Source organism: Sinocyclocheilus rhinocerous, unplaced genomic scaffold (genome assembly GCF_001515625.1).
Source record: "Sinocyclocheilus rhinocerous isolate Xijiao unplaced genomic scaffold, SAMN03320098_v1.1 scaffold38, whole genome shotgun sequence".
NCBI lineage: Eukaryota > Metazoa > Chordata > Actinopteri > Cypriniformes > Cyprinidae > Sinocyclocheilus > Sinocyclocheilus rhinocerous.
In genome coordinates this window covers 702,915-714,154 of record NW_015666482.1, presented here as the reverse complement: position 1 = coordinate 714,154, position 11,240 = coordinate 702,915, and the positions used below count along the sequence as shown (strand labels likewise).

General features: G+C 38.1%; 1 protein-coding gene across 1 annotated transcript in view; it reads left to right on the top strand.

Moving 5' to 3' along the window:
* Positions 1-11,240, top strand: part of LOC107732274 (synaptotagmin-7-like) — a 146,850-nt gene that overhangs the window by 76,728 nt on the left and 58,882 nt on the right. Inside the window, exon 2 of the mRNA XM_016543547.1 lies at positions 1,907-2,010. Coding sequence (XP_016399033.1) covers positions 1,907-2,010 — 104 coding nt within the window. The remainder of the gene's footprint in view (positions 1-1,906; positions 2,011-11,240) is intronic.

Genomic DNA, 11,240 nt, shown 5'->3' with positions numbered 1-11,240 from the left:
TGTATTATACGGACCCCCACACACACACACACACACACACTGACTGCATAAGTGCATCACGCTTTGTCCCTTCAGTTCACAGGAGAGATCAATCTTAAACGTTTATCACTCTTTACTCCCGTCCCTCCCTCCCCTCAACCATCCATCCATCCCTCCATCTCCTCCCTACACCTCCATCAACAGATGTGTCCATTCATCATATTTTGTCAGGTTTCTTTCCTGTCTCTCTCTGTCTTTTTCAGTTCTGTCTGTCTCTCTATATGTCTCACATCTGTGGCCCTCAGCACTGATCTACTACATGCATGTTAAACCTACTGTTTCCTTTGCCATTATGTATCCTATCGCAGGCACTTCTAGCTTAGCAAGCTGCATTTCGTGTGTCATTGTCAATCGAAACACAATCTATAGTCTATGTAAGCATGTGTATGCAGACTCTTTTAGCTACATATCGGTTTTATGTGTTGTTGTTGTGTTACGAAATGTCTGACTGCAGTCATTAGCTTAAACTGTTGAATGCCAGTTTTCTCTCTCAGCTCATTTACTGCAGTTTGAAGAGCAACACAGTAAAATCCATTTAGAACACCTTAAATACCACTAAAGTGCACACTACCAAGAACACCTTAGTAACCACAGAGCAACATGATGAAAACACTCAGAACACCTCGGCAACTGCATAGTAATGCCTTGGAAACCACATAGAAAAAAGCCCTGGTGACTTCCCAACGCCCAACTACTACCCTACTGCAGCCTACCTAGAACACCCTAGTAACTGCATAGCAACACCCTAGTGACTACCCACAACACCTTAGCAACTTCATAGCAACATGCTACACACTACACAGAACACCAAGTAGCAGTGGTCTAGCAACCACCCAGAATACCCTATCAACCGCATACTGTAACAAACACCAAGCAATGTGCTAAAAACCACTTAAAATACCACACAGCAACACCCTACCAACCACATTCTCTAGCGACTTAGAATCGTTAGAACCATACCTTAGAATACCTTAAAAACCTCATAGCAATACCCTAGCAACCACATACTGTACTAACCACCAAGCAACATGATGAAAACCACTTGAAATACCTTAGAAACCGCCTAGCAATGCCCTAGCAACCACATACTGTAGCTACCACCAAGCAACATGCTGAAAACCACTTACAATACATTAGAAACTGCATAGCAACTCCCTAGCAACCACATACTGTAGCAACCACTAAGCAATGTGCTGAAAACCACTTAAAATACTACATAGCAACTCCTTAGCAACAACGTACTGTAGCATCCACCAAGCAACATGGTAAAGACCACTTAGAATACCTTAGAAACCGTATAGCAATGCCCTAGCAACAACACACTGTATCAACCGCGCTGAAGACCACTTAGAATACACTAGAGACCGCATAGCAACTCTCTAGCTGTAGCTACCACCAAGCAACATGCTGAAAGCCACTTGGAATACATTAGAAACCACATAGCAACTCCCTAGCAACCACATATTGTAGCAACCACCAAGCTGCATGTTGAAATCCACTCAGAACACCTTTGCATCTGCATAGCAACGCCCTGGTTACAGATAGATATAATACAAATCTACATTAGTTGTGTTTTGCATCTTGATCTTGCATTTGTAAGTGTTCGATATTGATACAGTATGTTTTTGGGCTTAGTGTATCTCATATTTGAGATCTAAAAATCTAATCTCTGTCCCTCTTTCCCCCTCCAATTGTCTTTTTCTCCCTTTCTGATTTTGTTCTCCAGTCACATTTGTTCCCATCGTGAAAAATATCGATCCATCTTTAGGACTTCAGAGGCTTCATAAACTCTTAGCGTTCTCGTCAGAGTAAATGTCAGACTGTTCCCCCTATGCTTGGATATTAACATTGTGTTTGTGTTTCACAGGCTCCGTCTCTTTGAGCGTGCTGCTGGTGTCGTTGGCGGTAACCGTGTGTGGTGTTTGGCTGGTAGCTCTCTGCGGCGTCTGTGGATGGTGTCAACGCAAGCTGGTGAGTTACGCACACACATTTAAGACATTCATGTACATGCATTTGTTTGTACAATGGGGCAGAACGTTTATAATGCGTTGAACAAACGTTGCATGTGCATAACAATGCTCTAACGACTACCCACAACATCTTAGCAACTCCCTAGCAACTTGCTAAACACTACAGAGAACGCCTAGCAATGGTCTAGCAACCACCCAGAATACCCTATCAACCGCATACTGAACAAACACCAAGCAATGTGCTGAAAACCACTTACAATACCACACAGCAACACCCTAACAACCACATACTCTAGTGACAACCAAGCAACATGCTGAAGACCACTTAGAACAGTGGTTCTCAAACTGGGGTACGTGAGATGACGGAGGGGGTACGCGAACAAAATTCTGAGTTTTGGCATTCATTTAATTCTTCCCCAACTTAAAGTAACATTAAAACCGAACATGTATTTCTGACAAGCAAAATGCCACTTCTAATGTAAAAACAGGTAAAAGGGAGTGCCTTCAACGGTCAAATACATGATATCCAATCAGCTTACCTCATCTTTTGTGGTCAAAACCGACTGCATATGCTGCTTTAGCAAATCGCGCTGCTGTTCAATGTATCTTTAAAGTAGATCTTCACTTAATAGCATGAAGAGCAAATATTGAATACCTTAAAAACCACATAGCAACTCCCTAGCAACCACATACTGTAGCAACCACCAAGCAACATGCTTAACACCACTCAGAATGCCTTATAAACTGCATAGCAACACCCTAGCAACAACATACTGTAGCAACCACCAAGCAATGTGCTGAAAACCACTTAGAATACCTTAGAAACAGCATAGCAATGCCATAGCAAACACATACAGTAGCAACCAGCAAGCAACATGGTAAAGACCACTTAGAATACCTTAGAAACCGTATAGCAACTCCCTAGCAACCACATACTGTAGCAACCACCGAGCAACATGCTGAAAAAAAATTGGAATACCTTAGAAACGGCATAGCAATGCCCTAGCAACCACATGCAGTACCAACCAGCAAGCAACATGCTGAAAACCACTTGCAGTACCTTGGCAACCACATAGCAACACTGTGGCAACAATCCAGAGCATCCTAGCAGCTGCAAAGCACTACAAAGAACTCAGAACACTTAACTACCGCCTACATACACCCTAATAACTGTATAGCAACCACCGATCAACATGTTGGAAACCTTTTGGAAACCGCATAGCAACACCATTTGCAACCACACAGAACATCCTAGCAACATTTTCCTCATTAAATGTAGTTTACTTAGTTTTGTAAGTGTTTGATATCACACACGTTCAGCGTGTTTCCGGTGACGCCATGTGAGGACTCAAAAGGGTTTTCTCCAGTTTAAGGCTGAAAACAGTGACCTGTAATTTCAGCCTCACGACCGCTGATCAGATTTTAAATGGCAGCGCTGATTGGAACAACCTTGAGTGACCTGAAAGGTGTTTCAAAGTGAAAGAGCCATTTCCCATTTACGCCACCAGAAGCCAAATACTTAATTGAACATGCCGGCAGATCTCACACGTACAAGCAATCGTAATTCAGCCAGATATCCTCAGCCACAACTGTACGTGATCTTTGACTTTATTCCACCCAGAAGAGTGACCACAGGCAATCACAGCGGGTGTCACGAGGTCATTGAGCTCATACATGCCCTCTCAACCTGTGCGTGCATGTGCGTGTTTTGGTTAGTGAGGATGTGCACATGCATACTAACAAGCATACTAACAAGTGTGTGTGTGCATGCCTGAGGGAGTGAATTTCTGTGTTTACTTGGCTATACTTTGGAGACCTTCTTTCATGGATGCCCTCAAATTTAAAAATGATTCATATGATTGAAGCAAGTAATGTTTATTTATTTGTTTGAATACTACAGTATATGCGGCAATTTTTGGCTATGCTTAATCTGTAAGCCATTACACATTGTCTGTACTGAGGCTATAATATAAGCAAACTTCTTAAAGGGATAGTTCACCGAAAAATGAAAATTTGCCGTTAATTTACTCACCCTCAGGCCATCCAAGATGTAGATGACATTTTATCTTCAGTAGAACAGTAAAGGAGATTTTTAGCTGAAACTGTTGTCCTTGGTAATTCATAAAATGCAAGTCAGCAGCTGCCCGTACAGGTAGTTGAGAATAAAAAAATTATATCAAGAAACACAAAATGAATACCCGTGGCTCCTGACGATATATTGAGATCTTATGAAAGAAAACAATTGGTCTGTGCAAGAAACTGGGCTCGAAATGAGCCAAAATACTAGCGTATATGATCCAATGATGAATTAACTCATTCAGGTGTTCCAGTTCCAGTCCAGTTCAACACCAATTTTTCATTTTTGGGTGCACTATCCATTTAAAGGTGGTTATAGATGGTTTAAGATGGTCTCCCAGCCTGGTCATGCCAATATTAAGTTGGTCTAGCTTTGAAAATCTCTTTAAAAGCAGCCAGCAGACTGGACTGATCATGTGAAAATTGCTGTGTGTGTAAGACCAGCAAACCATCTGAGTCTGATTTACAGTGTTTTGTTATTATGACAATGGCTAAGTGAATGCATGTTTGTGTGTGTTTTGCAGAGGTGTAAAGAGTACCTAAAAACCATACTTGAGTAAAAGTACAGATACCTTACAGTGAAAATTACTCCACTACACGTTACAAGTCACCAATTCCAAAACAACTTGAGTAAAAAAGATACTTAAGTACAGTAACTAATTACATTTACTCCAATACTTTACACCTCTGGTGTTTTGGTGCTCAGAACGCTTTGTGACCTTGTGTTCGTCAACTTCAACAGGAAATGACCTGCACTTCAGCAGGAAGCTGCACCTGTCGCTGCCTCATTAAGCTCAGACGGGTCACCTCTGCCAGTAACATTAAGCTAAATTGAGCGCTTAGTTGGATGTGTGTTAAAGGAAGACTAACAGTATGTTTGCTGAGAGTGTGTGTGCTGATTGAAAGTGTCAAAATCTATGTTATTTTAGTGGTAGGTACTGTATATACTATAATAGTTTTTAATATTTCGAGCTTTTTATATTTTCAGTTTTCATTTTACTTCAATTTTTTGTCATATTATTACTATTTAGGTTTAATTTATTTTTATTTTGGTTTTAGTTTTAGTTAAATTTGGTGTAAATATTAGTGCTTCAACCTAAACATTTTAAGGCAACATTTAAATTTTTTGTTTAGTTTAAATTCTTTATTTAATATTTATATTTTATTTAATTTCTGCTTTATTTCAATTAACTTGGTTGCTAGGGTGTTTTGAGTTATGAGCATGTTGCTATGTGAGGGTTTTGCTATGCAGTTGCCAAGGTGTTTTGGGTTGTTAGCGTATTGCTATGCAGTTGCTAGGGTTTTTTGAGTTGAATTATGTGAGGGTGTTGCTATGCAGTTGCTAAGGTGTTTTGGGTTGTTAGCGTATTGCTATGCAGTTGCTAGGGTGTTTTGAGTTGAGTTATGTGAGGGTGTTGCTATGTAGTTGCCAAGGTTTTTTGGGTTGTTAATGTGTTGCTGTGCACTTGCTAGGGTGTTGAGTTAAGTTATGTGAGGGTGTTGCTATGCGGTTGCCAAGTTGCTAGGTTGTTTTGAGTTGAGTTGTGTGAGGGTTTTGCTATGCAGTTGCCAAGGTGTTTTGGGTTGTTAGCGTGTTGCTATGCAGGTTGCTAGGGTGTTTTGAGTTGAGTTATGTGAGGGTGTTGCTATGTAGTTGCCAAGGTTTTTTGGGTTGTTAATGTGTTGCTGTGCACTTGCTAGGGTGTTGAGTTAAGTTATGTGAGGGTGTTGCTATGCGGTTGCCAAGTTGCTAGGTTGTTTTGAGTTGAGTTGTGTGAGGGTTTTGCTATGCAGTTGCCAAGGTGTTTTGGGTTGTTAGCGTGTTGCTATGCAGTTGCTAGTTTTTTTCCCCGAGAGTTATGTGAGGGTATTGCTATGCAGTTGCCCAGGTGTTTTGGGTTGTTAGCGTATTGCTATGCAGTTGCTAGGGTGTTTTGAGTTGAGTTATGTGAGGGTGTTGCTATGCAGTCGCCAATGTGTTTTGGGCTGTTAATGTGTTGCTATGCGGTTTCTGGGTTGTTTTGAGTTATGTGAGGGTGTTGCTATGCAGTTGCTAAGGTGTTTTGAGTTATATGAGGGTTTTCCTATACAGTCACAAAGGTGTTTAGAGTTGCTGATAGCGTGTTGCATGCTGTCAAACATAAATAACATGCTGAAGTTTAATATTTACTGTTAGGAGTTTCGATAACACTTTATTTTGATAGTCCACTTTAGACATTCTGCTAACAGTAAGTAACGTTACAACTACATGTCAACTAGCAGTCATTAGAGTATTAGTAAACTGTCTGCTTAATATCTTTTAACACTTTATTTTGATGGGTCTACAACATACTGACTATAGCCCTATTCGGACGGTAATTGTTTCTCATGGGGACGTAAGTGATTTTCACCATTTACAGGGGGTAGTCGGGGATTGAATTGCTGTCCGAATCCAGAGTGTCGGTTTTTATCTCTCACCACCCTTGTAAAAATCCCCGGCCGAATTACCTACTGTTTTTTGACAAACACCAAGGTCGTGTTGTAATTTAATTGCCGTCCGAATCCACATTAAGGGTGTACTGTCCCTTTAAGATCGTCTCCGTGTTCCCAACCTCTGAGTTTTCCAGTGAAGAGAATAAGAAACCTGAAGGATTGGGTTAATCTGTACTGTGGGTCCGCTGGGTGGATGGAGTAGCCAGTCTGTGTAGAGGGATCGGGTTGCGTCTTCTCCTCCATACAGGAAGACAGGCAGACTTTCAGACTGACAAGTGTAATGAGAGTGAGACACAGATACATCATACTCTCTTCATTCAAGGACAAACAGGACAACAGAGGTTTTCAGGGCTTTTTTGCGCTCTATATTTTCATATTCTGCTGTCTGTAGTTCTTCTATCTGTTTTGGGCGTGTCTGACACTTCATTTTACACCTGCGTGAGATTCCCAGAGGAGCATTTTATTACTCAAAGGCTGCTCTTTAGTAGCTCAGGAGACGTAGTTATGTTTCATTCTAGTAGCTTTGCCTCAGATGTTTCTGCTTAAAATTGTTTAGAAAGTCAATAGTTGTCATACACTAAGAGAACAGAGGTATAGAAGTAATGTGGATAGCATGTTGAGATCATGTGTAGTTCATAACGATACTCGATCCAAACAGCTGAGTCTTTAGCCATCTTCAAGAAACAGCTAAAGACACATCTCTTCCATCTACACTTAACCCTCTATCACTAGCATTCTCTATTCTATTTCTATTCAATCTACTTGTTTTCTTTCATTTATTAAAAAAAACTCCCATAAACTCTCTAATACTAACACTGTCTATTCTATTTCGATTATGTCTACTTTTCTTTTTATTTATTAAAATAAACCTTGACCCACTAGCACTAGCATTCTCTAATCTATTTCTATTTTATCTACTTGTTTTCTTTTATTTATTAAAAAACAAAACCCCTCTAACACTAACACTCTCTGTTCTATTTCTATTCTACCTACTTGTTTTTTATATTTAAAAACAAGAAAAACCCTTTAACACTCTCTATTCTATTTCTATTATGTCTACATTTCTTTTTATTTATTAAAAACCGTGACCCTCTAACAGTAGCGTTCTCTATTCTAATTCTGTTCTATCTACTTATTTTCTTATATTTATTAAAAAACAAAAACCCTTTTAACACTAACACTCTCTGTTCTATTTCTATTGTATCTACTTGTTTCTCTCTAACACTATCACTCTATTCTATTTCTTTTATGTCTACTTTTCTTTTTATTTATTAAACTAAACCTTGACCCACTAGTATAGCGTTCTCTATTCTATTTCTGTTCTATCTACTTGTTTTCTTTTATTTATTAAAAAAACTTGACCCTCTAACACTTGTACTGTCAATTCTATTTATATTAAATCTACCGGTCTTCTTTTATTTATTAAAAAACAAACAAACAAAAACACTAGCACTACCACACTCTATTCTATTTCTATTCTATACTTTTCTTTTATTCAATTAAAAAACCTTGACCCTCTAACACTAGCGTTCTCCATTCTATTTCTGTTCTATCTAATGGTTTTCTTTTTATTTATAAAAAAAACCCTTGATCCTCTAATTGTTAGACTCTGTTCCGTGTTTTGTGTATGTTTTGTTCCCCATGTGTTTCCATCCCTTATTTGGTTCTTCCTGTTCCTGTTCTAATTATGTTTATTTTTTCATTAGTTCCAGGTGTGTCTCGTCATCCCATCCTTTAGTCCTGTGTATTTATAGTGAGCCCTGGTATTTTTTTATTTTATTTTTTTTTTTTGCTTTTTATGTAAGTAGTCTGCTATACTGTTATAAAGATCTCATTGATTTACATTACCAGAATTCAATCATGACAACTCTCGGAACATTTTAGCATGGTGATGGATATGACAATGTTAATGTATTTGGTCTTGGCGGAACAGATCTGCTACGCTGCTGCTGAATTGCTGCTGCGGTTGGTTATTGCTGTAGTTGTAGATTATTGCTGCTGCTGCAAGCAAGTACAGGAACTTGCTACTGCCAATGCATATGGCGATACCGTGCCGTGAGTATTTAAGACATACTGCTGCTGCACAAATAGCATATAAAATAACCCCGTAGCAGATCTATACAGGTGGAGCTGGGGAAGGTGGAGGGTTTCATAAACTCTCTAATACTAACACTGTCTATTCTATTTCGATTATGTCTACTTTTCTTTTTATTTATTAAAATAAACCTTGACCCACTAGCACTAGCATTCTCTAATCTATTTCTATTTTATCTACTTGTTTTCTTTTATTTATTAAAAAACAAAACCCCTCTAACACTAACACTCTCTGTTCTATTTCTATTCTACCTACTTGTTTTTTATATTTAAAAACAAGAAAAACCCTTTAACACTCTCTATTCTATTTCTATTATGTCTACATTTCTTTTTATTTATTAAAAACCGTGACCCTCTAACAGTAGCGTTCTCTATTCTAATTCTGTTCTATCTACTTATTTTCTTATATTTATTAAAAAACAAAAACCCTTTTAACACTAACACTCTCTGTTCTATTTCTATTGTATCTACTTGTTTCTCTCTAACACTATCACTCTATTCTATTTCTTTTATGTCTACTTTTCTTTTTATTTATTAAACTAAACCTTGACTCACAAGTATAGCGTTCTCTATTCTATTTCTGTTCTATCTACTTGTTTTCTTTTATTTATTAAAAAAACTTGACCCTCTAACACTTGTACTGTCAATTCTATTTATATTAAATCTACCGGTCTTCTTTTATTTATTAAAAAACAAACAAACAAAAACACTAGCACTACCACACTCTATTCTATTTCTATTCTATACTTTTCTTTTATTCAATTAAAAAACCTTGACCCTCTAACACTAGCGTTCTCCATTCTATTTCTGTTCTATCTAATGGTTTTCTTTTTATTTATAAAAAAAACCCTTGATCCTCTAATTGTTAGACTCTGTTCCGTGTTTTGTGTATGTTTTGTTCCCCCATCCCTTATATCCCTTATTTGGTTCTTCCTGTTCCTGTTCTAATTATGTTTATTTTTTCATTAGTTCCACGTCATCCCAGTCATCCCATCCTTTAGTCCTGTGTATTTATAGTGAGCCCTGTTCTAAGTTTGGTCGTCCGGTAATGTGAATGTCTGTATGTGAATGTCAACCTCCTAAGCTACGTGTGTTTTCCTGGTTCCCTTGATTTCATTAAATTCTCCTTGTTAATGTTCTCCACGTCTCCTCGTTCCTCGCTCCGCGCTCCGGCAAGCAAGTACAGGAACTTGCTACTGCCAATGCATATGGCGATACGGTGCCATGAGTATTTAAGACATGCTGCTGCTGCACAAATAGCATATAAAATAACCCCGTAGCAGATCTATACAGGTGGAGCTGGGGAAGGTGGAGGGTTTCAGAGAACTCTGAAAGCGCGCTGCAGGAATCTCAAGTGAATGCTACCCAGCCATATAAATGCAAGACAGTAAGCTCATTGGCTGCATATGCAGCATGAACCAATCAGCTTGTGCCAAGTCGTTTAACTCTCTGAATATCAGCAGTTACGTTAACACCCCGTAAGAATGTGCCATCAAGAGTTTCATGACTGAACTATATATTTATCAGAATTTCATCTTTTTGGATATAGAAATATCAGCATCTGCATCAAATTCCGTATTTTTGCTCATAAAATGAAATAGCGTTTTTAACTCCTCGAGTGTGAGCTCCAAGATTTTGTTCCATTAAAAAAAAAAGGAATTTTCTGACTGTTATTTGATATGTCAGGCTTTACAGGGTTAATTGTTTAATATGAACTGCAGTGTCTCACAATGGAAGGCGTTTGATGAGATTTAACCATTGACCAGCCTGTGACCTGCTTTTTACTTCATTAACTCTTCCTCAAAGACTCGTTATGAACCTCTAAAGATTTACTAATCAGCACTGGCCGTTTAATCAGTGCATGTGTGTCTGTTTGAGAGAGCCAGACAGACTTTTTCCAGATTTTCTGTACTGATTTTCGAGCACTTGAAGGCTCAAAATCATCAGTAAGAATGCGTTAATTATGAAAACTACAAACGAATCAGCAATAATTTAAATCATATGCATCATTTTCCAACAAAAATATTTAGTTTGAGTTTAATGAATTTAGTGAGTTATAATTTAAACTTCCCAACTTCTTATATTATTTTATAAAGAAAAAACGTTAAAAATGTTTTTCAAAAACAGAAAAAAGTCAGCAGACCTAGGCTCCAAAAACACAAAAATGTAATGACAGACTATCACATAAGTTACATTTTGAGCATGCAGGCTTTTTATATTTCTATTGCACATGGGGCTAAAGGCGCCTTTGATATTATTTTCATCTAAACCACTAGATGGCACAAAAACGTAGCGTAGCACTTTCCAAAGCATCCGCTTTTCAAGATGCACGTGCAAATTTGTCTGATCCTTGAGGCGATCACGTGCAGCAGCAAAGTTGATTCTGTGCTTACTTGATCTAATATTTTATGTTTATAAAATGTTGTAGATTTAAGTAGCAAATGAGAATCGCTAAAATTAATGCATATATTTTGAGACCGAGGTCTTCTTAACAATTTTTAGTTTTGTTTAAGATAATTAAAGCAACAGTTTTTAAATAATGAAAGAATATGTAAAAGTATGGTATTTGGGGTAAAAAGCGCCCCTGCT